The 26,555-nt window shown below is 41.3% G+C and overlaps 1 protein-coding gene across 3 annotated transcripts in view; it reads right to left on the minus strand.

Annotated features, from left to right (window-relative positions):
• MOSMO (modulator of smoothened) overlaps window positions 1-24,673 on the minus strand; it is a 64,358-nt gene extending 39,685 nt beyond the window's left edge. For all 3 annotated transcript variants that reach the window (XM_047712871.1, XM_047712873.1, XM_047712872.1), the window contains exon 1: window positions 24,435-24,673. In XM_047712871.1, the coding sequence (XP_047568827.1) occupies window positions 24,435-24,540 (106 nt within the window). In that variant the 5' untranslated portion in view covers window positions 24,541-24,673. The remainder of the gene's footprint in view (window positions 1-24,434) is intronic.
• Between the last annotated feature and the right edge of the window lie 1,882 nt (window positions 24,674-26,555).

A 26,555-nucleotide genomic window follows, 5' to 3' on the forward strand; every position in this document is an offset into this window, starting at 1 on the left:
AACTCCTGGAGATTATTCTCTGCTTGCTATCAGGCAAGGATCTCCAAAGGAACAGAGAAATGTTCATACTGAGGCAGAGGAAGTGAAGACAAGGGCTAGAGGCAGGAAAAAAATTAGAAATTCAATCTTCTTGCCACTGCAGAGTAGGTATTTGGCAGCTTTCTTTCTCACTTCCCAAACAGAATCTCAAGTGTCTGGATTCAGAAAAATCAGTTTTATCTTAAATTCTACTTCAAAACCTTGACACTAAAATAAGGAACACTCACAATAAATTTTCTTTCTTCATCACTCATAATCTGGAGGTGGTAAGGTAAATAATGGCTGCCACTCTATTTTGGGTGCTACTTAGTAGCAATCATATGTTAGGTGCTTTACCTATGCTCATTTAATTCTTGAAACAATCCAGTGAGGAAACTTGAGTAACAGGCTAAGAGACTAGGTGCCAGCTAGGAAAAGCGGGAGTTAGAATATGAACCAGTTCTGACTCGGAAGCAGTGCTCAAAGTTTACTATTTAGGAATATTTTTGTACAACAGTTTGATTTTTCTTGAATGTTTGTCCAGAGAGTTAAAACCTTAGAAACAGGGGTGCCTGGGTGGCTCAGTTGTTAAGCATCTGCCTTCGGCTCAGGTCATGATCTCAAGGTCCCGGGATCGAGCCCCGTATCGGGCCCCCTGCTTGGCGAGAAGCCTGCTTCTCCCTCTCCAGCTCCCCTGTGCTTGTGTTCCCTCTCTCGCCATCTCTCTCTGTCATAAATAAATAAAATCTTAAAAAAAAAAAAAAAACACCTTAGAAACATCAACGGATGATTTCCACAAACAAGTGGCACATTCCCCATAAAATAGCTATTTGGGATAGGAAATACTAGAATAATATTCTCCAGGTGTTAAGATATTCAGGTAATCTAGTAAAAGACTGTAACACTATTTTACATTCTGAATTCTGATTAAAAGCATTTTTTTTTTCATATTAATCTGATTGCCACCTTACTTAAAAAAAAAACCTTTATTAAAATTCTGGTCCTCTGAGCGCCTGGGTGGTTCAGCGGGTTAAGCCGCTGCCTTCGCCTCAGGTCATGATCTCGGGGTCCTGAGATCGAGTCCCACATTGGGCTCTCTGCTCAGCGGGGAGCCTGTTTCCCTCTCTCTCTCTGCCTGCCTCTCTGCCTACTTGTGATCTCTCTCTGTCAAATAAATAAATAAAATCTTTAAAAAAAAATTTCTGGTCCTCAATCTTCTGGACAATTCTTCAGATATATTATATGAAATTACATTTTTAAAATCACACACTTTATTTTTTTTTTTTAAATAAATAAGGCAGGCAGAGAGAGAGAAGAGGAAGCAGGCTCCCCGCTGAGCAGAAACCCCGATGTAGGGCTCAATCCCAGGACGATGGGATCATGACCTGAGCCGAAGGCAGAGGCTTTAACCCACTGAGCCACCCAAGCACCCCTTTAAAATCACACACTTTAAAGATAGTTCAGGAGTGATTTAAAAAAAACAATTCCATTTTGATGCTGCTAATTTAAGAAGAGGTTCTTCAGATGCTGTAATTTTTAAAATAAGTTTGGAGATTTACAACACAAAGTACTTTAAAGGAGAGATTCAACTAAATCTTTGTACAGTTTGATTCTTCTCATCACTTCTACTCAGCAAAATCTCAAATAGCAGCTTGCGTACTCAAGTTACCTACATATTTTCCCCCTTTATCATGCCCTTTTCAAAGGACACGGAGTTCATTTAACAACCAGTTATTATGTCTTTGTTTCACTGCTATTTTTACTTGCCTTCTCTAATGAATGGATCACTTCAAAACCACAATTTAAATTAAACAAGTAATACTTGTTCTCGTATCTCTCATGTAAACAATGTAGACCCGATATGGCATTCTTTACCATTCTCCCACTATGTGTCTCACAAATCACTGTGTGATATCCTTAATTACAAATAGATTAATGTCTTTAAGAGTGCGGCTCTCTCATGTCCAAGTTCCAGGCTTGGTTATGAATACAGACAATATCTGTAAATAAACATGACTTTGACACTAGCTATAATTCAGGAAACTAGTTATTGATCAAGTTGGAGGAATGAGAATCAAAATGAAAAGCTATCAGGTCATCTTAGAATTCATAAAGAAAAGGGTAGGAATAGTTATATACCCTTTAATTTAGGAAGGCAGATTTCAAAAAGGTAGGCATGATTGCATGCAATGAAATTCTTGAAGCAAGAGAGACCCAAGAGGTTAGGGAGCTCTTGAAAATGTGGTTCTGACTAATAATTACAGATGATGCCAATAAAAGAAAGGGAGGTAGGTACTAATGATACCAGGATGGTAGCACAGAAATTCATTTGAACAGCACACTACAAACGTTAAAAAGGCGGCGTAGTATAACGAACAGAATACAGACTTTTGAACCCAGCTCTACCACCTCATTAAATGATGCCAGGCAAATCATTTCCCACTTTGAATATGCTTTTTTTTTTTTTTAAGACTTTATTTATCTATTTGACAGAGAGAGAGATCACAAGTAGGCAGAGAGGCAGGCAGAGAGAGAGGGGAGGAAGCAGACTCCCTGCTGAGCAGAGAGCCCAATGCGGGGCTCGATCCCAGGACCCTGAGATCATGACCTGAGCCGAAGGCAGAGGCTTAACCCACTGAGCCACCCAGGCACCCCTGAATATGCTTCTTTATCAACAACAGAGGAATAACATTTCTTGGGAAGAGCTATTATAGGGATTGCTACCTACTAAATTCAGTTATTTCTTTGCTGTTCTATTTGTCTTTAGGCTATATCCCATTAACGCAGCACAGTCGGAATTCTATGTTCAAAAGTTATTTCTTTTTCCCTTGGTAGTTACATTATCAGTTTAATACAGTTAGGCTCATTGGTTTCAATTTGTATTCAGTATGAGAATTTGCTTTCTTTCCATCATTCTTGATTTTTTGAATATATAAAACATACGCATTGTTCAAGCAAAGAGTACTCTTCCTACTGCATTATAGTAGTGGTTCTATTTATAAGGTAGAAATTCTGGCCATTTGTCCATGGGCTAGAATGTATATTCCAGTGTGGTAACATTTACATGTACATTTTAAAACTACATAGCATTTATAATCAATTTAAAGATAGCTGTCTATGGCTCTTCAAAAGAGTAGAGCTAAGAGTCTTCAAAAGTTAGTCCTATTAATTTTAGTTGATACTTACACTGCTATGTGCCACGCACTTTGTTTTATATACATGAATACTTCAATCTTCAAAGAGACCTCTGAAGTATTTTGGCAAAGATCATGCTGCTAGTGAGTGGCATAAATAGAACGTGAACCCAGACTCCAGAGTCTGTGATGTTAGCCTCCTGCATTTAAACTAATCACACCTATGTTCCTGCCATATGGGAACTACAGAATTTAAACATTTTCTGGCTTTCATTAAAAAAATGTGGCCTGGGCACCTGGTGGCTCAGTTGGTTATGCGTCCAGCTTCTGTTCAAGTCATGATTCCAGGGTCCTCCCTGATGAACAGGGAGCCTGCTTCTCCCTCTCCTTCTCCTCCCTCCCCCTGCTTGTGCTCTCTCTTAAGTAAATCAAATCTTTAAAAAATATATGTGACCTTAGGAAAATTATTATCATAATTTTCCCATTACTAGTAAAAATTTAAAAGATAATAAGCCAAAATGGACTAAATCTCATAAATATCTGTAAATATTTAGACCAACTCAATTGCACTAGCCATTCACTGATTTCTCTCATTCGATGAATATTTCTTAAATGCCACTGGGAGGTAAAGTGAATTAATTTATTTCCTTTCCTTCTACAAATCCCACTGGAAAGACAAGGTAATGTATATATTTTAAAAAATTGTCCAACAGCATGGGAAAATAGTAAGGAGAATGACAACAAACAGAATTACTAAAGAACTTCTGGAATGTATAAAAGAACAGGGTCACACAAAAGGAGTAAATGCCACTATAGTCTGTAACAATATAGTCAAAAGATAACCCTCTTCCTCATTAAACAAGTGGATGAATTCTCCTAAAACGATGACGACAACAACAAGAACTCAGTAAAACTCCAAGCTTGGAGAAATAGGAGCTGAGCACAATATGAGGGATGTGTGTGGTATCTAAATGGGATAAAAAGAAAAGTCAGTGGGAACTGCATCAGTTCCCTGATCATCCTGAAAAGCTGATGACATCAGCATCCCCAACTTTTTTTTAATCTGGGTATGAACTGCCTGAATGGTCAAACTGGGGATTTGCTACAACAGGCTCCTAAAGAGGGAGGGCAGAGGGTAACAGGAGGGAACATATAAGGGATACAACACTTTAGTTAACTCTAGGCTAACACAGAGAACAAAACACTAGCCAAGAACTTATAAAAGCAAAAAAGTAGAAAAAAACAAAAAACAACACCACAGTAGGAAAACCTATAATGCACCCAACCTCCTTGTTAACTGTGAAAATGCTCACAATAAAGGACCATCGCATCTTAAATAGAGGGGATCTATTCAAAGCAGACATCTTACCAGCTACTGTGGGATTCTAAATGGTTACTGAATGATAGTTACTTACTGGGTGGTAAGAAGGTAGACAATAACCCTCTAAAGCTCCTGGGCTATTCCTGTATCAGTGACATTTCAACATATAAGAGTTGTTTTCTTCTTACTATTATTTTTTAAAAAGATTTATTTATTTATTTGAGAGAGAGAGAGAGAATCAAGTGGGGGGGGGACGGAGGGGGAGGGGGAGAATCTCAAGCTGACCTCTGCTGAGTGTAGAGCCCAACACAGGGCTCAATCTCTGAGATCATGACCTGAGCCAAATTAAGAGCTGGATACTTAACTGACTGAGCCACACAGACATCCCAAGTGTTGTCTTCTGATCCTAATCCACCAAATCTTAGCTAGAGTGTGAGTCTCTAAAGTGATTTAACATGCTGATATGTGACTGTATACATCTGTTTAAAATAAGATTTATTGGGGCGCCTGGGTGGCTCAGTGGGTTAAAGCCTCTGCCTTTGGCTCAGGTCATGATCCTGGAGTCCTGGGATCGAGCCCCATGTCAGGCTCTCTGCTCCACAGGGAGCCTGCTTTCTCCTTTCTCTCTCTGCCTGCCTCTCTGCCTCCTTGTGATCTCTGTCTGTCAAATAAATAAATAAAATCTTTAAAAATAAATAAATAAGATTTATTAAATAAATAAAATAGGATTTATTGCTATTTTAAGTGACTTATTTAATTTTTTAAAATTTATATTAAACTCTGAAATTATTTTATCTTTGGGATAATGAAATATAGTCATTCACCTTATGTTTCATAATAAGCAAATGAATAGGATTTTAACAAATGTAGGCTACCTGTGATCATCAATCATGCTTTACTTTTAGAACTTTCTTTTTTTTTTTTTAAGATTTTATTTATTTATTTGACAGAGAGAGATCACAAGTAGACAGAGAGGCAGGCAGAGAGAGAGAGGGAAGCAGGCTTCCTGCTGAGCAGAGAGCCTGATGCGGGGCTCAATCCCAGGACCCTGAGATCATGACCTGAGCTGAAGGCAGCGGCTCAACCCACTGAGCCACCCGGGCACCCACTTTTAGAACTTTCTATCAAACTTAGTTACTGACTTCAACTAATGAGGTCAAGGTCCTGCTAAAGCCTACTCTAGGGGGGAGATCTACTCGAGGGTCACAGACTACAATCCATTAACTTAGCAGATGTTAGCTAGAGTAAGAGGGTTGACAGAATGTTAATGGCTTAATATAAGCTGTCATCATTACTGAGAAATCCCCCCAAACATACTACCTTTGACATGTAGAAGAGCACTTTCATATAAACATTTGGATAGGCTGCCTAGTACTCTTTTCTCCCAGCAGAAGAAGACAGTAATCCAAGTGTCAGGAGCACAGTACGTGTGTATGTTAAAAATGAAATGGGAGGGACGCCTGGGTGGCTCAGTTGGTTAAGCAGCTGCCTTCGGCTCAGGTCATGATCCCAGCGTCCTGGGATCGAGTCCCACATCGGGCTCCTTGCTCATCAGAGAGCCTGCTTCTCCCTCTGCCTCTGCCTGCCATTCTGTCTGCCTGTGCTTGCTCTCTCTCCCTCTCTCTCTCTGACAAATAAATAAATAAAATCTTTAAAAAAAAAAAAATGAAATGGGAGGGGCGCCTGGGTGGCTCAGTGGGTTAAGGCTCTGCCTTCAGCTCAGGTCATGGTCTCGAGGTCCTGGGATCCAGCCCACATCTGCATCTGGCTCTCTGCTGGGCAGGGGGCCTGCTTCCCTTCCTCTCTCCACCTACTTGAGATCTCCCTCTGTCAAATAAATAAAATCTTAAAAAAAAAAAAATGAAATGGGAAACCACGTCTAGCACAGAGATATATCCTAGTTTGAAAAAAAATCAGACTGCTCTTGATGACTGTATGATAGGTAAAGAATCAATTCCATTAAACTTTATGCATCCAGTGTAATAAGAGATTAATCCATTTAGTTGCTTAACAAAACAATTGCTACTATAAATGCCTGTACTGCGGTAGATGTTTCAGATAATCTACTTTAGTTCTTAGAGCCATCTGGTAAGGTAAGAGGTATTATCCCCACTCATAGATGAGGAAACTAAATCTTACAGAGGCCAAGTAACATGCTCAAAGTCACACAGTTGGTAAACAGCAGAACCAGACCCCGAAGGGAGTTCTCATGTCAATCCCCATTCTATTTTCACTACGATTTTCTTAATAAAATAGCTGTCTAAGAATTTATCATACATACCTACTTTTTTTTTTTTAAGATTTTATTTATTTGACGGAGAGAGATCACAAGTAGATGGAGAGGCAGGCAGAGAGAGAGAGAGAGACTGAAGCAGGCTCCCTGCTGAGCTGAGAGCCCGATGCGGGACTCGATCCCAGGACCCTGAGATCATGACCTGAGCCGAAGGCAGCGGCTTAACCCACTGAGCCACCCAGGCGCCCCCATACATACCTACTTTCATTTAAAATCAAGAGATGGGATTCATGAGGATGAAGGGGGAACACAAACTATTTTTCCATTGGGCCAAATAAAGAATAAGCATTTAGGTAATTTTTTAAGCACAAGCAAAACTTCCACAGCAAAGTCTGAATCAAAAGCCAAGTTTCAGTGGGGGTACTCTTCAAGGAGGCACCTGGCTGGCTCAGTTGGAGGAGCATGTGGCTCTCAAACTCGGGGTCTTGAGTCTGAGCCCCACCTTGGTTGTAGTGATTACTTAAAAATAAAATCTCAAAAAAAAAAAAAAAAAAAAAAAAAAGAGGCACTCTTTAAGTTAAAAATATTTTGCACCAACTTAAACCCTAACTGGCATATAACATTGTTTTTCTCCTTACTCTGCCCATTATGCCCCACCCCACAACAAAGAGTAACCATGGCAGCTCAGACTAATGGGGCTTTCCATTGAATAAGAAACACTGGATCCAACCTCTTCTGTATCACCTTGTTTCTCCATGGAAGAGATCATTTACCCATCACAAATTCCTCATCTCCCTCGTGTCCATTCCCCACCGTAACACACCACACATAGCACTTTCAGGCACACCTTGGTCTCCACTGATATAACTCTATCTCAGACTATTCTACCTAAGGAAATCCCTTAAACACATATTTTCTGCAAATTCTCTCATCTTCTTTTTTTTTTTTTTAATTTTTATTTATTTATTTGAGAGAGAGAATGAGAGAAGGAGAGAGACAGCCTGGAAAGGGGAGGTTCAGAGGGAGAAGGAGACTCCCCACTGAGCAGGGAGGCCATTGCGGCACTCTATCCCAGGACTCCAGGATCATGACCTGAGCCGAAGGCAGTCACTTAACCAACTGAGCCACCCAGGCACCCTCTCTCGTCTTCTTCTGATAGGCAAAGTCAAAAAATGACACAAAATATTATTGACAAACACAAAAACAATCTCAGTGAAGAACCTATAATCACAGAGAAGGAATGTCATAAGCCTTTTTTAACCAAAGTACAGCTGACACAATGTTACAGTAGTGTCAGGTGTACAACTGTGATTCAGCAAGTCTACGCATTATGCTGTGCTCTCACCACAAGCGTAGCTGCCATCTGCCCCCACACACCACTATTACAATACCTCTGACTATAGGAATGTCATAAGCTTTAAAGTCAAGTTGGCAAATTAAAGTATCAGAGAAGTAAGCTTCCTTTTCTTAGCCCTTTTTATCTTTTTAAAAATTCTATTAGCAATGCAACTGCATTGCTCTATACTTTTTTTGTTGTTATAGAAGCAAATATTTCAGTTGCAACATAGTCTTACTAGGGCTAACCTAGTAATCTAACACCTATATTGATCCAGAGAACCAACCATTCAACCTACAGATTAACTTTCATATTATAATATGTATATTATTTATTTATTTGAGAGAGAGAGGGCGCATGCCTGCGTGCATGGGCTCAAGACGCAAGGGGCACCTGGATGGCTCAGATGGTTGAGCATCTGCCTTTGGCTCAGATCATGGTCTCAGCGTCCTAGGATCAAGCCCCACAACAGGCTCCTGGCTCAGCAAGGAGTCTGCTTCTCCCTCTCCCTCTTCCCCTGCCCATGTTCTCTCTCTGTGTGTGTCTCAAAGGAATAAATAAAATCCTTAAAAAATTGTTTAAAAAAAAAGAGAGAGAGAGAGTGGAGACAGGGAGAGGGACAGAGAATCCTAAGCAGGCTCCACGCCCAGCACAGAGCCTGATACGGGGCTTGATCTCATGACCCTGAGATCATGACCTGAGCAAAAACCAAGAGTTGGACTCAGGTGCCCCTCATCTTAGAATTTTTTTTTTAATCAAAGTTGGGAATGACTATATGGTAGCTGGGCCTTACCGCCAAAATGAAAACCAACTGATAATTTTTTTTAAAAGGCTATATTCTGTGGATATTTAGCTATTAAACAATGATTTGATCTATGTATATAAGTATCATATTTGTAAAAATGAGGTAAGATTCAGAATACCAAATATTACCCTGTCTTGATTCTAGTTTGTTTCTATTTGGATATTATATTCTGACTTCAAATATAACATGTCTAACCCAAACTTATCACTTTTGCCAATAAATCAGCTCACTCTCCCAAGTTCCCAATTCTGTTCCCTACTCTAGGTTCAAAATCTTTTTTTTTTTTTTAAGATTTTAAAAAATTTATTTGATAGAGAGAGAGTAAGCAGGCTGAATGGCAGAGGAAGAAGGAGCAGCTTCCCTCCCCACCCAGCAGAGAGCCTGACACACAGCTCAATCCCAGGACCCCATGATCATGACCTGATCCTGCATGAAGGCGATACTTAATCAATAATCAATAATCAACTGAGCCACCTAGGCACCCACAGACCACCTATTAAGGGACATGGGCATAATGCCTTCAAAATTGAGAAAATTATTTGCTACTCTGTATTTTATACGAGTCAGATTATTAACCAAATATAAGGTTAGAATAAAGGAATAAAAGCAATCTGTTAAAAAGAATTCAATTGAAAAAAAAAAAGAATTCAACTGAGAAAATCTGAAGATCTAATGGGCTTTTTTCAACAATCCAAGAATCAGGCAGCATCCCCTTTAGTAAGTGGAAAAGAGCTTTCTTGGTTCAAAATCTTAATGTTAAACATAACACCTCCCACTTCTTGCCACATGCAAGGTTGGACTGAGTACTACCTAAGGTACAGAGATCAATAAATCATATTCTCTGTTCTTAGGGAACTTAAAAAAAATAATCTAACAGATTTCTACTAGAAAACAGGCATGACACACAAATAACCATGATACAGGTATGCGACCATGAAAAAAAATGTGCAAGGTATTACCAAGGGGTTGGGAAGGGGAATCACTTTGGTAGGGTCTCAAAAAGGGTTTTTTGTTGATTTTTAAAGATTTTATTTATTTATTTGACAGACAGAGATTACAAGTAGGCAGAGAGACAGGCAGAGAGAGAGGAAGGGAAGCAGGCTCCCCGCTGAGCAGAGAGCCCAATGCTGCAGGGCTCGATCCCAGGACCCTGGGATGATGACCTGAGCCGGAGGCAGAGGCTTTAACCCACTGAGCCACCCAGGCGCCCCTCAAAAAGGGTTTTTACAAAGATTGCAGTTGACGATAATCAAGTCAAAAAAATAGGCAGAAGACATGAGTAGGTACCTCTTCAAAGAAGATACACAAATAGCTAATAGACACATGAAAAAGTGTGTATCATCATTAGCCATCAGGGAAATTCAAATCAAAATCACATTGAGATGCCACCTTATACTAGTTAGGATGGCGAAAATTGACAAGGCAAGAAACAACAAATGTTGGAGAGGATGTGGAGAAAGGGGAACCCTCTTACACTGTTGGTGGGATTCCAAGTTGGTGCAGCCACTTTGGAAAACAGTGCAGACGTTCCTCAAGAAATTAAAAATAGAGCTACCGTATGACCCAGTGACTATGCTATTGGGTATTTATCCCAAAGATACCAATGTAGTGAAAAGAAGGGCCATATGCACCCCAATGTTCATAGGAGCGATGTCCACAATACCCAAGCTGTGGAAAGAGCCAAGATGCCCTTCAACAGATGAATGGGTAAAGAAGATGTGGTCTATGTACACAAGGGAGTATTACACAGCCATCAGGAAGAACGAATACCCAACTTTTGCATCAACATGGATGGGACTGGAGGAGATTATGCTGAATGAAGTAAGTCAAGCAGAGAGAGTTAATCATCATATGGTTTCACTTACTTGTGGAGCATAAGGAATAGCATGGAGGACATTAGGAGAAGGAAGGGAAAAATGAAGGGGGGGGAATCGGAGTGGAAGACTAATCATGAGAGACTATGGGCTCTAGGAAACAGAGGGTTTTAGAAGGGAGGTCGTGGAGGAATGGGTAAGCCTGGTGATGGGTATCAAGGAGGGCAGAGATTGCATGGAGCACTGGGTCTTATATGCAAACAATGAATCATGGAAAACTACGTCAAAAACTAATGATGTACTGTATGGTGACTACCGTAACACACACACACACACACACACACACACAAAGATGATAGCTGAAATATGCTTGGAAGATGGGAAGGTCTGGTAAGACAGGGACTGGGCAGAGTGAGAGGATACTGCGAATAGAAAACATAAGCAAAGTCTAGAGATGAGAATACAGATTGTATTTAGGAAATAGAAAATAATACAGAAGAGCTAGAATGTAGATCCACGCAGGGAAAAAAGTAGGATCTAAGGTTGGAAAGGTAAGCTAAAGCCATATTGTGAAGATACTTGAATGCCCTTATGCTGTGGAAGATGAAGAGTCACTGAAGGTTTCTGGTACAAAAACATGAAGTGCTTCATAGCCAGGACTCAGGAGCTAGACTTCCTGGGTTCAAATCTCAGCTCTTCCACTTATCAGCTGTGTGACCCTGGGGAAGCTATATAACTTCTCTGTATCTCTGTGGAGGCCAATAACAGCATCTATTATAAGGATATTGCAAAGGTTAAATTAGTAAATACATGTAAAGTACCTAGAAATTATCTGTCATAAAGTAAATGCTATATAAGCATTTGTGATTATAATAATATTATAATAATATCTATCCTTTAGAAAGATGAATTTAGCAGCAATGTTTGGAGACGGACTGGAATGGAAATTTCAGTATGCCATTTTACCTTCAAGGACAAGAAATGCCCAAATCTTCGTAATTATTTTAATATTCATCATATATATATATATGATGAATATATATATTCATTATTAAGTGTATCATCTGTTAAGCTCAAATGTCATCTCCTCCTCGAACACCTGGGCAGAAAGTAGTTTCATCACGTATTTGACACATTTCTTATGCATATAATTTTATCTTCCCAAATAGAGTGTAGGTTTCTCGAGGGTAAAATACTTTTTCATTTGCATAAATGCAAACTCTCAGAATGTTTAATGCAGTTCTTTACAGACCACACATACTTCAATAAGCACTGATTGTGACGCTGTCTGGAATAAAATCCAGTGGTACTCACAGAATATTAAAAGTTTTATTTAAATGAATGGTACTTTTAAAATGAAATGGTTATAAATGAAATGGTCTTAGAGATCTTTGTCTTTTAAGTTAGTGGTCTGGTCAACAGAACTAACTTTAACATGGTCTGGTTTTTTTTTTTTTTTTTTTTTAAATCTTCTATTATTATAGCTGAAAATAGATCCAGTGATGTTCCAGGTGAGTAACTTACTGTACATACACCAGAAACCTGGTGTGATTTTGCTCTCATACTTCCTTACTTGACCCAACCGGCTGCATTTATCTTTACTCCTGTTTAATTTCTAATGATAGCAGTATATAGTCCCTGGTTGGACAGATCTATATTAAAAGTCAACAGCTGCTTTTTGCTCAATATATACAACAGCCAAGTGTCAAAATGCCAAATGTGAACTTTTATTTATAGCAAAGCTAGTGTAAACAGACATAGAAAAAAGTGAAGCCTTTTCCTAATTAAAAAAAAAAATAGAGCAGTAGTTCAAAGAAATGTCACTTGGCTTTGAAACGGGAATCATACATTGAAACGTCATGTAAGTAAATTACACATTTTTGGTATATCCTCATAAATACATGTATCATTGACAGCAACACCTCAAATCCACATGCTTCTCTATTTTGTCAACTCTAAAGCAATAAATCCCAAACGAACATCACATTCTACTTGCTCATGGACTATTTGGTAAGGATTCTCCTCCCTGTAATTTACAGCTAATGAGAGAATACTTGGCAAAGTTTGCATAGGCATATTAATTGAAGGGTGACTTTGATCCAGACACTTATTTTTAGGAACCTTGATATTCAAAGATTCTTAGGTTCTTTCACGGCTATTGTTTAACCTCTCTAGGACTTCAAGAACAGCTTTGCTAAATATTACTTTTTCATCAGTCTGCAACAAAGAATGACATAATACAGCCACGGTATCTAATCTGTTGTGATCAACTGGATCAGGTGTTGTAAGTATTGAACTTTTTAGCAGCCAGCTGCTAGCTGGGCAGAGAATTAGTGAAAGCACTTGGGAAAAATTGTGTAGCTCCAAAGCTTGAAAATATAACATTCTGACTACCAAAAAGATATGATGTAATGTTTACATAAATCATCATAGACAGGTAAAGCTATAAATAGGAAATTTTTACCTAGACACTGTCATTGTTGTCACTTTACAGCCTAATCTCCTGGGTTATTTAGGGGATATAAAAGAAGGTCACCATGTAAATAATTATCCATTCAAGTTGCATGATTAAGCTCTTATTTACAATCCAACAATAACAATTTCTTAAACAGCAATACTTCATTATGTGACCAAATTTCCCCTACAAGATTATGTAATATGGACCAAACGCTTAAATATGCATTAAAATGAAGTACAGAAAAAAACGCCAAAATTCACAGTTGCATTACGGAAGCTAAAGACAACCAGAAGAAATTTTATTCTGTAGACAAAAACTAAATTTTCAGTTATACTATTTGCCAGGTCTCTATAAAGAAACGACGATCTCATATATTCCAAATGTATTTTTAGCCTTTGATGTGAGACTGACTCTTGATACTCAACTATAAAGTTTATAGATAACTAGCTCTTGGGTAAATTCCTTTAAAAATAACTTCTGGGGGTACCTGTGTGGCTCAGTCAGTTAAGCGTCTGACTCTTGGTTTCAGCTCAGGTCACGATCTCCGGATCAGGAGATCAAGGCCCACATCAGGCTCCGTGCTCAGCACAGAGTCCACCTGAGATTCTTTCCCTCTCCCTCTCGGAGCCTGCACCCATGCACGCTCTCTCTCTCAAATAAATAAATAAACAAAACCTTAAAAAAAAAAAAAAACTTCTGAACTAAAGGATTTTCATAGTGCACTGCAGTTCTTACTCTTTAACCTATAGGAGATCGGAAAGTTGAGAGTCTGAACCTGCTAACAGTTGGAAGGGCTGAAGAAAAGTATCAATCAAGTCTGAATGATACAATTTTTACTAATTAAAAAACTCGGGCGCCTGGGTGGCTCAGTGGGTTAAGCCGCTGCCTTCGGCTCAGGTCATGATCTCAGGGTCCTGGGATCGAGCCCCGCATCGGGCTCTCTGCTCAGCAGGGAGCCTGCTTCCTCCTCTCTCTCTGCCTGCCTCTCTGCCTACTTGTGATTTCTCTCTGTCAGATAAATAAATAAAATCTTTAAAAAAAAAAAAACTCAACTACAACATGTCTAAAATTAACTAGACGGCTAGGAAATAGCAGGACTGGCATCTGACTACATGCTGGTTTTGGTATAATTCCAAAACCCGTGTGCCCTTTCTATGACGCTAGGCTGCCTTTCATTTAGAAAACCTCTTCAATCTGTTCCAGAGACATATAAACCCAATGCAGGCCTTGGCTTTGGTATTTATATGTATCCCATCAAGTTGATATTACCACTACAAAGGATTGGACTTTCCTGGACTGGACTCTGCTGGGTTTCAGTTATACTCAAATACAGACACACCATGTTGCCTTAAGTCTCTTTTTAGAACAAAGCAAGCTGTAAGTAAGCAAGACAGGCAATAAAAAGGGAAATATTAAAAAATTTAAATGTTTTGACTTTTTACATAATAATTATGACCAACACTGGAGCATTTTGGTATGTACCAGACCATGTGCTAATTCCTTAAACGCCACGGTTTATTTCCTCACAACCATCCCTTGAAATAAATACATTGTCCCCATTATATAGCTGAGAAATCAAATTACATGCCCCAAATCATAAAACTTATAAAATGGGAATCCAAGAATCATATCTAGATATGGCTGCCTCTAAATCCGGGGGGACCATTTTAATTTTACTCTGTTGCAACTCCAGTACAAACCTAATATTTATCAGAAAAGGGGTTAAACAAAAACACTGCTGTAGGTCATACCCTGCTGAACAGCGGAGGTATGTGACTACATTATGCCAGCTTTGAAAGCTTTGTCTTGAACAGCCAAGTGACAGAATTTAAGAAGTCTGGTCTGTCTAATAAATGCAATGGCATCATCACTCTGTCATTTCTTTTTGGAAACTTCCTGCCTTCTGATGATTTCCATTTACTCATGGCTTCTGTCCATATTCTTGGTCCCAAATTCCCCTTCTTCAAAACTTTTAGGCCTATTAGCTTATATTCTTCCTCCTGAAGTGCCAACATCCCTACTGGTAATAGTAAAAAGAGAGGACTTCTGAAACCAAGGTTGTAAAGGAAATAAATGCTTTGTTCAGGAAATCTAATCTCATATTGGAAAATCTGGCCTACACTGTGAAATTTACAGCATCATAAATGATTTCAAGTTTCAAGTATGTCCTGTAACACTATAAAAAAGACTGGTCTTTGAATTTCTACTCAAAGTTCTTATTATTTGCCAAGTATTATTTACACTGGTAATGCCACTTAAAAAAAAAAAAAAAAACAAATAAAAGGGTGGCTGGGTGGCTCAGTGGGTTAAAGCCTCTGCCTTCGGCTCAGGTCATGATCCCAGGGTCCTGGGATCGAGTCCCACATCGGGCTCTCTGCTCAGCGGGGAGCCTGCTTCCCTCCCTCTCTCTCTGCCTGCCTCTCTGCTTACTTGTGATCTCTGTCTGTCAAATAAATAAATAAAATCTTAAAAAAAATAAAAAATTTTAAAAAGTACCACTTGGCTCATTTTAAGGAAGTTTTATTCTTTGAAATAAAAGAAATGTACTGGCCCAAATGTTCAACTGATGAATGGATAAATTAATTTGGCCATAAAAAGAAATGAAGTACCAATGTTTACTATAATATGGATATGAACCTTGAAAACATGCTAAGTGAAACCAATCATAAAAGACCACATATTGTATGATTCCATTTATATATAATGTCCAGAATAGGCAAATCCTTAGAGACAGAAAGACTGGCGGTTGCCTAAGAACAGAAAGTTGAAGGGTGGGACGCCTGGGTGGCTCAGTTGGTTAGACGACTGCCTTCGGCTCAGGTCATGATCCTGGAGTCCCGGGATCGAGTCCCACATCAGGCTCTCAGCTCCATGGGGAGTCTGCTTCTCCCTCTGACCTTCTCCTCACTCACGCTCTCTCTCACTGTCTCTCTCTCAAATAAATAAATAAAATCTTTAAAAAAAAAAAAAAAGAAAGTTGAAGGGTGATGGCTAAGGGATGGGGGTTTCTTTCGAGGGTACTAAAAATGTTCTAAAATTGATTGTAGTGATGGCATCAGGGAAATACAAATCAAAACCACAATGAGATACCACCTCACACCAGTCAGAATTGGCTAAAATTAACAAGTTAGGAAACGACAGATGTCGGTGAGGATGCGGAGAAAGGGGAACCCTCCTACACTGCTGGTGGGAATGCAAGCTGGTGCAGCCACTCTGGAAAACAGCATGGAGGTTCCTCAAAAAATTGAAAATAGAGCTACCCTACGACCCAGGAATCGCACTACTGGGTATTTACCCCAAAGATACAAATGTAGTGATCCGAAGGGGCATGTGCACCCAAATGTTTATAGCAGCAATGTTCATAATAGCCAAGCTATGGAAAGAACCTAGATGTCCACCAATGGATGAATGCATAACGAAGATGTGATACACACACACACACACACACACACACACACACACACACAATTGGAATACTATGCAGCCATCAAAAGAAATGAAATCTTGTCGTTTGCGACAACGTGAATGGAACTAGAAGGTATTATGCTGAGCGAAGTAAGTCAATAGAGAAAGACAATCATCATATGATCTCTCTGATATGAGGAATTTGAAAGGCAGGGGAAAGAAAAAATGAAACAAGATGGGATCAGGAGGGAGACAAACCATAAGAGACTCTTAATCTCACAAAACAAACTGAGGGTTGCTGGGGGATGGGAGGGTAGGGAGAGGGTGGCTGCGTGATGAACACTGGAGAGGGTATGTGCTATGGTGAGTGCTGTGAAATGTCTAAGCCTGATGATTCACAGATCTGTACCCCTGGGGCAAATAATACATTATATGTTAATAAAAATAATTTTTAAAAATTGACTATAGTGATGGTGGCACAACTTTATGAATATGCTAAAAGCCACTACATGCACACTTGACATGGGTGAATTTTATGGTTGGTGGACTTATATTTCAATAAAGCTGTTTTTTTAAAAAGCAATTTACTGGAAAAAGACTCAAAAGACCATTGGAGAAATTCTGTGAATGCTTCTTAAATTAAAGGCGAATACAATTGCAAGATTTTTGCCCTCTTAGTTAGAATCAAATTCTGTCCTTCACTAAAAGTCATGTCCAAAGTGATGAACAAAATGAAGTTCTGGACAGACTGCTCTGTTTGTTTAAACTGATGTTACAGAGCTCCTTCATGGTAAAACACTTCTGTGATCACTGAAGTTGTTACCACTCAGGGGAAAGCACTATTTAATAATTTTCTAGTACTTAATAAAACAGGTCTGCTTGAATGGCTTGTAATTTTCATGTTCTAAACCAAGGACCCCAATTTGTAGGCCAGATCCACTTGTAGATCTTAAATGACACATGTCAAGCACCCAGTCCCCTATCTGAGGTTTACCAGGATTTCCTGTGGAGAAGGTAGTGGGCAGCACAACAGGAAAATGTCTCCCTCTTCAAGTCTTTCACCTCCCCAAGCACCGGCCAGTTTTTATTCTTGGGCAGAAAGAAATTTCTTCTCCCCAACCCAAAAAAGGTCAGCCATCTCCTAGGTTGGGGATGGGCGATGGGATAGGGTGGGGGCTGTAGCATAATGCTCTTAGCTTATCTGTGTCTCCTCACTTAAACCTTTCCATGTCAAAGGAATGACTTCATATGACTAGCAGTTTAGTAGGAGAAAAAACTGGGCATATGTGGTCTAACTTTTGCGCTTGGGAGCAATTTGCCCATAGGTAGTACTCATTTTCTCTCTTCTTTCATGCTGGAAGCCTTACAGGGCAGGTGCCTCCATCCTGCCTGGGAATGGATGATTAATCTGTTCAATTTTGAGATCCAGTAAGAGGAAGATGCCTGTCCACAGATAACAGCCATATTCTCCAATATCCTTTTAATTAGAAATAAAATAAAATTCTGGATTCTATTCTTTTTTCCCCTCAGTTCAGAATATAAGCAGGGAAGAGTGTGTCTGTTATTATGACTCCTTAAACACTCTAACATCTAATCTAAACAATTTAAAAAAGAGTAAGAATGAAAATCTTTTCAGGAATAAATATACTAACTACCACACACTACAAAGTGAATGTGATAACCAACTGTATAGAGGGAAATCTGATCAGACACAAAAGAGGAGTTCCTTAATGTACTGGAAGAGACTTTTGGAAAACATCTGGAACTCTCTGTTAAGAACACCAAACTATGAAAGATGATAGTTGAGCATAGGATAGTTGGCCATGGGATGGCATAACTCTAAATGGTCACTAAAATCCTTGGTGTAGAGGAATGATGGCTCAATAAAGGGATCTCTAGATGATTTTTATTTATCAGAAGCAGCATTGCTGAGTTGCTTTCTTAGAATTAACTCAATGAAACTAAAAAACTTTTTTCCCCCACAAAAATATGTCTCTTGAGGGATGAGAAAACAGTTGACAATGAGGTTAAGGAACTTGTACAAAGCCAAGGACACCACTTTAAGACTAAAACCCAAATCTCCTTCTTCCCCTCTTCTGAAAATCTGGCAAGAACTTCAGCCACTTGAATTTTAACCTCAGGCCTCAACTCAGTAAAAAGTATCACCAAACACCTGGTCACTCAGGCCAAAACCTTAGGAGTCATTCCTGAGGCCTCTCCGTTTCAACCCCTCCCCCACTGTCAGTTAGCCATTTTCCTTGCCTACAAAATAATCAAACCCATACAATTTTCTCCATTTTCACTATTCTCATCCTGGCCAAAGCTACATTTCTCTCTCCTAGAGTACTCTGCCTGTTAACTGGTATCACTGCTTTCAATCTTACCCCTCCATTAAGTAAATAAAAGGTGTGCATAAATAAGATATCGGTAATATTTCAATGAAGAGTTTACCTGAAGGGAGTCTGCAACACTGAAACTCAAATCTCATGTGCAAAGCACTGACATGTGGGAAAAGATGTGGAAATGACTATTCTACATCGGCAAAATATAAAAAGCCTAAGAAATCAAATCAAGTCATGGATGTTAGGTTGCTCCAAAAACTATAATGCACTATATAAAATGAAAGATATTGTTACTGATGTTGAATTCCAGTAGCCAGAAGAAATGCAGAATTATGCAATTTTTGCCCTTATATTCACCTGACATTCAATATTTTTTTTTTTACTATAGGAACCACTAAGGGTCCTTTCTAAAGTGCTTCCCTGGGTACTTTCCTCATACATATAATATCTACTTCTGTTTCATTACATCTTCAAAAGTTTGTGCATAACCTACAAGCTATCAGAGCAAGCCCAGGAAATGTTACCACAGAGATGAAAATAAAATGAATGTACTTTCTCTGTATTTGCACTAATGCAATAAAATCTAACTAAAAATTCTGCCAGTATGAAGCATGGTTCACAACCTTATAATACAGTTTATTAGCCAGGATATTAGGAAGTTAACCTATTTAGTTTTTGGTTTGTGGAGATTTTATTTCCTTCTTTTATAGTTCAAGTAGAAACTGAAGAGTAGATAAACTAGAATATGGAGATGAAAGACTAAATGAAGAACAGTGATAGGAGTGATACAGAAGGTCCAATGCCAAGAGGAAGATTAATCTGACTTCTGCTAAGCCTGGCCATATTATTCTTGATATTTCCTTATTACCAAGAACATCTAATAGATGTCAGTTCTCACAGTAAAAAATCGGAAGCCTTAATTTCAAAACTGGGATATGTTATCATACCACAACAGCAATACAACAATATCTAACATTTAATGAGCACTTACTATATGTCAGGTACTGTTCTAAATGTTTTACATGGATGAACTCAATCATAACAATTCAATCAGGTGGGTACTATTAATATTCCTATTTTATAGAGGAAGAACTGTAAAGAGAGAGTCTAAGTAACTTGCTCCAAATCAAAGAGCTAATAAGTGATGAAGTTTGGATTTGAATCCTGAAACTTTCCATACTAGTTCACTGCAGTGGTTTTCAAATTACATCTGCAGAACCTTTCAGTTCCAGTATTCAATTTTCAAAATATATTTTGTCCACTTTAAAAACTGCACTAAAGGGGCACCTGGGTGGCTCAGTGGGTTAAAGCTTCTGCCTTCGGCTCAGGTCATGATCTCAGGGTCCTAGAATCAAGTCCCACATCAGGCTCTCTGCTCAGCGGGGAGCCTGCTTCCCTCTCTCTCTCTGCCTGCCTCTCTGCCTACTTGTGATCTCTCTGTGTCAAATAAACAAATAAAATCTTTAAAAAAATAAAAATAGGGGCGCCTGGGTGGCTCAGTGGGTTAAGCCGCTGCCTTCGGCTCAGGTCATGATCTCAGAGTCCTGGGATCGAGCCCCGCATTGGGCTCTCTGCTCAGCAGGGAGCCTGCTTCCTCCTCTCTCTCTGCCTGCCTCTCTGCCTGCTTGTGATCTCTCTGTCAAATAAATAAATAAAATCTTTAAAAAATAAAAAATAAAAAAATAAAAATAAAAACTGCACTAAAAACATCACCATCAAAATATGCTGTATTTCATGCATTGAAGGGAACCAACACAACTTTTTGCTGCTAGGCTGTCACTTCTGTGGAGATCTTGGAATAAAGCTAGTCCTGTCACCTCTGCCATCTTTTTTTTTTTTTTTAAGATTTTATTTATTTATTTGACAGAGATCACAAGTAGACGGAGAGGCAGGCAGAGAGAGAGAGAGAGAGGGAAGCAGGCTCCCTGCTGAGCAGAGAGCCCGATGTGGGACTCGATCCCAGGACGCTGGGATCATGACCTGAGCCGAAGGCAGCGGCCTAACCCACTGAGCCACCCAGGCGCCCTCACCTCTGCCATCTTATCTGAACTTCCCGTAAATGTTTCATTGATTTGGAAGGTGTAATTCTGTCCAGGTGTTTTGTTTGTTTGTTTGTTTTTTTAACTCAAGACTAGATCTTTCTGCTCAGATAAAAGTGTACATTGAGCATACAAATGCTGTACCAGGCAAAATTCAGGTGCATCTTATCACAGCACAAGTCAATAAAGGAACAATCCCATTTAATTTTTGGGGCTTACTGTCTGACATATTTAAGGTAAGAAATATAGGTTAGATATGATTTTTTGAAAAATTTCCTACTACCGCCTATTATTCCTCTTCCATGTTACAGAATATTTAACTGAAAGGTTTCCTAAGACCGTGAAGGAAACCATTAAGAAAAAAAACCTACCTCCTCCACCCATTTTAGCCACACAACCCTTCTGTCACTCTGGACCTTCTGTCCTTCCACTTTATCAATCACTCCCAGTCAGGTCTTCAATTCTATTGGGTCCACTATTCCATTGACCATGTACCATCCGCTATTCACTGACTAATACATCAGCTTTTTTCCTTTATTCACTTTTATTTTTTATCCAGCTGAGAATCAATGAGTCATCATTATGACATTTTGGCCAATACGTTAAACATCTTTGCTCCTCTGTCATTCTGTTGCATTTTGTTAGCAAACCCCAAACACGAATGAAACCTTCTACTAGCTTTCATCATCCTCTGGTATCAAACCAGCTGAGCACTACCAGAGAAGGCTAATAAGGAAGATGGCTTATCACATTCTATGTTCTTGTCCACTGACTTCAATGCTGCTAGGTTTCCATGCTGCTATACAATCCTCCTGTATCACTGGTTGGCATGTCTTCTCTCCAACTATTTACTTATTTCAAACACATTCTACTTCTTTCAAGCCATGAACTTCTGTCCCTCCCATCTCTGCAGCAACTCATAGCCGAAGACTTTGTCTACTGATATGAAGGGGTTATTCCTGTCCTGCACAGTTGAAAATCCATGCATAATTTGTGACTCCCCCCAAAACTTAACTACTAATAGCCTGTTGACTAGAAGCCTTGCCAATAACATAAATAGCTGATTAACACATGTTTTGTAGGTTATATGTGTTATACATTGTATTCTTAGAATAAAGCAAGCTAGAGAAAATGTTAAGATAATCATAAGAGAAAATACATTCCAGTACTGTATTTATTTTTTCTTATCAAAGAAGATTTTATTTCTTCTTACAGTACTATAAGACTTCTTATCGAAGAAAATCCATGTGTAAGTGGACTAGTGCAGTTCAAACCCATGTTCAAGGATCAACTGTGTATCTTTCCCATGGACATTTACTTTGGGATTCACCTACAAGCACTTCACAAAAAGCATCTTCTCGGGGCGACTGGGTGGCTCAGTGGGTAAGCCTCTGCCTTCAGCTCAGGTCATGATCTCAGGGTCCTGGGATCAAGCCCCGCATCGGGCTCTCTGCTCAGCGGTGAGCCTGCTTCCTCCTCTCTCTGCCTGCCTCTCTGCCTACTTGTGATCTCTCTCTCTGTCAAATAAATAAATAAAATCTTAAAAAAAAAAAAAAAAAAGCAAAGCATCTTCTCTGTTAGAACAGTGAAACCTCTTCTTATATACCTTATATACCTCTTCTTATATACCTAGGCATATAAGGTCCCAAAGGAAGTCTCATGAAAGAAGTCATTGCAAATATAATTAAGATAAAAACAACAGGCCATGAAGTGGATGTCACACATATAACTGCAGAAACTAGTAGTTGACACTGTCAACATTTTCAGAAACAGCCCATAGTTTCTTCAAATTCCAAACAATTCCAAACATTTTCTTATTCACCTTACAAATTTTAAAAAACAGACAGAATCGACATATAGCATTGTGTAATTAGGCATACAAAGTGTATGCTTAAATGTATTTGATAATTTATATATTGCAATATATAACAGCATTAACAGCTCAATCACATCAAAATAATCATACATGTTTTACAATTAAAAGCTCTGCTAAAACTTGTAAAGGCAAGAAAAGGAGAATTTTTTAGTGTGTTATTTTAATAACCCGTAAATGTGACAGCATGATTTTGTGTTACTAGATCTAGATGGAGGAGAGAAGGGAGGGAGGAGGGAGCAACAAATGTCCCAGCTACAGCTTTTTTTAAGAGCTAAATATACTGCAGGATAAATACAGAACCATAAGTAATACTTAAGAGGTAACTTTGACAGCACAGTGATACATTTTTATAACAAATTATTCACGGAGGGAGTCTGACATTCCCAACCCCCAATATTCCCTTCACCTGCACTGAACAAGCAGTTAAAAAACAAGCTCATTCCTTCATTCTCATCAGCTCTCCTGACAGCTGTGACATTAATTAGAGGTTTGGTCTCACAGGTCTGAGTGAGTGAGTGAGTGTGCGTGTGTGTGCGTGACAGAGACAGAGAGAGAGAGAGAGGAAGTGAGTGTGTGCGTGCGCATATGAGGTGGTCCAAGATGAGAAAAATCCTGCAAGGGCATTCACCTGGGATACCCTTCAGAAGGATGCCTACTTCTCTCCTGAGGGCATCACCTCTTCTCTGCTGCCTACAGCTCCTTGGTGTTATAGCAGCCACTGCTACTGCTGCTGGGCTGCCTGAAACTCTAATGTGTTATTTAATTTTCTAACTACTATTAAGATCTCTAAAGCATTTTGTGATGCGCTGGAATGAAAGATGCTCCATAAAATGAAGTTTATTATTAGTATTATTATAGCTCCCGGGCCTAAAATAAAGCAAAATTATAATCACACAGACTTCAAAGGGAAAATCGGAAGGCACATGCGTCTTAAACACTGCCAAGCGGGCAGGGGACAGACTAGGGCGCGGGGAGGGAGACCCCCCACCCCCCACCCCGCCCTCGCCGAGCACGCCAGCTCCCCCAGCACCATTAACCCTGTCTGGTCGGGCCACCAGGAGCCCGGCTGCAGCTCCCTCCCGGGCCGGGGCCGGGACCTGCCTGACTCCTCACGCAGCTCTCTGGGGGTACTCGCTCTGCCCTACAGGCTGCCTTCTTCCCAGCGCCAGCTCCGGCTCTCCGCCTAGTTTCTAATTCCTTCACAGGCACCTCGGTTTTCTCCAAATCGGTTTCTTCCCGTCTCCCACCTGGACTTTCGCCCCCCCACCCCACTCCCCCAAACCAGGACAAAGCTCGTTCCTCCGCGGTCCCTCAGGTCCAGGGACTGTCTCCTCACCAGCCCCCTTCCCCGTCCGGGACCCGCCAGCCCAGCCTAGGTCTCGTCGCCCCTCCGCCACTTTTCGCTCAGCCTGGGGCGCCGCTCCCCTCAGCCCGAGGGTCCCGCTCGCGACCGCGCGTCTTCTTCCCCACCCGCTCGGGCCCCCGGGCTCCCGGTCCCGCAGCCCCAGACGCCTCTCGCCCCCGCCCTCCTCAAGCCAGCCCCCGCCTCGCACCCTCCAGCCCCGTTTTCCCCTCAGCCGGGTCTCCCCTCCGCTCCCCGCCCTCAGCCCTCAGCCAATCCCCCGCCCGGGCCCCTGCGCGCCCGCCGCTCACCCGCGGACTCCCCGGTGTTGATCCAGTCCGGGTTGGCGATGCTGGCGATGGCGAAGATATCGGCGGCCAGAAAGAGACATCCTGAGATGATGGTCAGTTTATCCATCTCCCCGCCCCGCTCCCCCCACCCCCCGAGCCCCGGGCAGGCCGCGGCCTCACGCCTCCCGCCCCATGGGCCGCCGTCGGGGCCCGGAGTCCCCGCGCCGCCGCCTCGCGCCCCCTCGGCCCCCGCGCGCCACTCGCGCCCTCCGCGCGCCCGGGACCAGTAGCCGCGGTGCGGCCCGCACAGCCGGAACCGCCGCCCGCCCCGGAACTGCTCTTCTCGCCCGCCCCTCACCCGGAAGCGAAAGCGCGGCGCCGGCGAGACCGGGCCAGCTCCCGGGCCGCGCCGCGACCCTGCTCGGTCCTCCCGGCTCTGCCGCCCGCCTCGCAGCCCGGGCCCGCAGCTCCGACCCTCCCGACAGCCCCAGGCCCCGCTGCGCTCCGCCGGCCTGTCTTCGGCCACCCGCCTCGCTGCCCTGGAGCTGGACCGGCACCCGGCCCGGGCCCTAACCCCGCACCTCTTCCGGCGGGCCACGCCGCCTTTTGGCTTTCTTGCCAATAATAATATCGTTGTCATTGTTGAATGACCGTTTCGTGACAAAATGCCCCTCAGCCTTTAGGCTTTCATAAGGGAGACCGGATTGGTAGGTGGGGGACTCTGCCAAGTGACTCGGGCCCCCCTACAGCCCTTGTCACCTTTTCTTAGCATTGCCCCCGCCCCCGTGTCGGTCAGCTCCAGGGCTGCCCCTTTACGAGATAACTGTCGACACCTAGTGGGGGTATTGGACTGGACATACGAGACAAAGTTTCCACTCTCCGGAAGCTTACCTCCTGGTGGGCGAGAGACAAACACGTTAAAATTTTATCTTTAAAATAAAGATCATTTCAGGTGTCGCTTTCTGTATTAACTGGGGGAGTCGGTCTGATAGCGGGCGGGGTGGGGGGGGCGGCGACGGAGGCCTGTGGGATACTCGGGATGGTCAGGGAAGGTTCACTGAGATCAAGATCATAAAGACCTGACCTGTGAGGATTTGAGCAAGGCTCCTCCAGACCGAGGGAAAAGCACGTGCGAAGAGGGTTAGGGGAAGGGACAGGGAAAGATGTTGGCTTGTTCAAGGAACTGTGGAATAGCCTGTTTGACTTCAGGGTAGTATGAAGAGAGAGGTAGGCGGAGGCCAGAGGTAGAGCTTCAGGAACCATGGTAAAAAGTCTGGATTTTGTTCTAAGTGGAAGGGAAAGGCACAGGAGGTTTTCAGCAGGAGACTGACATGGTCTTATTTAATCTGTAAAGATAGCATAGTTGGGGGGGAGGGGCAAGATTGAAAGCAGGGATACCAGTTAACAGGCAGAGTACTCTAGGAGAGAGAAAGGTAGCTTTGGCCAGGAGGAGAATAGTGAAAATGGAGAAAATTGTACGGGTTTGGCTATTTTGTAGGCAAGGAAAATGGCTAACTGAAAATGGGGGCAGGGTTGAAACAAAGAGAGGCCTCAGGAATGACTCCTGAGGTTTTGGCCTGAGTGACCAGGTGTTTGGTGATACACTTACTGAGTTGAGGCCTGAGGAGATGTTTTGTTTGGATGGATAAAAACAAGAACAAAACAAGACCTTGGCATAATTTGTTATGATCAAATACAGATGATCTCTCCGTCTACAATTTTGCTGTCTAGTGGAGGTTTCTTTTTCTTTCATGACTCATGGACCAGATCACCATTAACCCTAACTTTGGATCCAGCTCGCTCTTTCCTGGATAGTCCCCCATGCAGCAAACAGGAGATGGAACACTCATTTTCTCCTTAAATACCACATAGGTCATCTCTAGAAAAACCTGGAAGAGTGACATCTGTCTCTATTTTTGGAATGCCTATATGTTCACAAAACTCAGCAAGTTTCAAATTCCACTAAATCCAACAGCCTTGCAGAAACTCACCGAGAGTTAGAAGTGTCACCACATAGATTGGGTGAGGAGGGATTTGATTGCTAGTCTATAGACTTTCCTGTCCAAACTTTGGTCTCCTGGGGCAGGGGTGGGGGAGGATTTTAAAAATATATATTACAGCATTTAGTTTTCTCCTGCCGCA

Source organism: Lutra lutra, chromosome 18 (assembly GCF_902655055.1).
Source record: "Lutra lutra chromosome 18, mLutLut1.2, whole genome shotgun sequence".
In the NCBI taxonomy this organism is placed as follows: domain Eukaryota; kingdom Metazoa; phylum Chordata; class Mammalia; order Carnivora; family Mustelidae; genus Lutra; species Lutra lutra.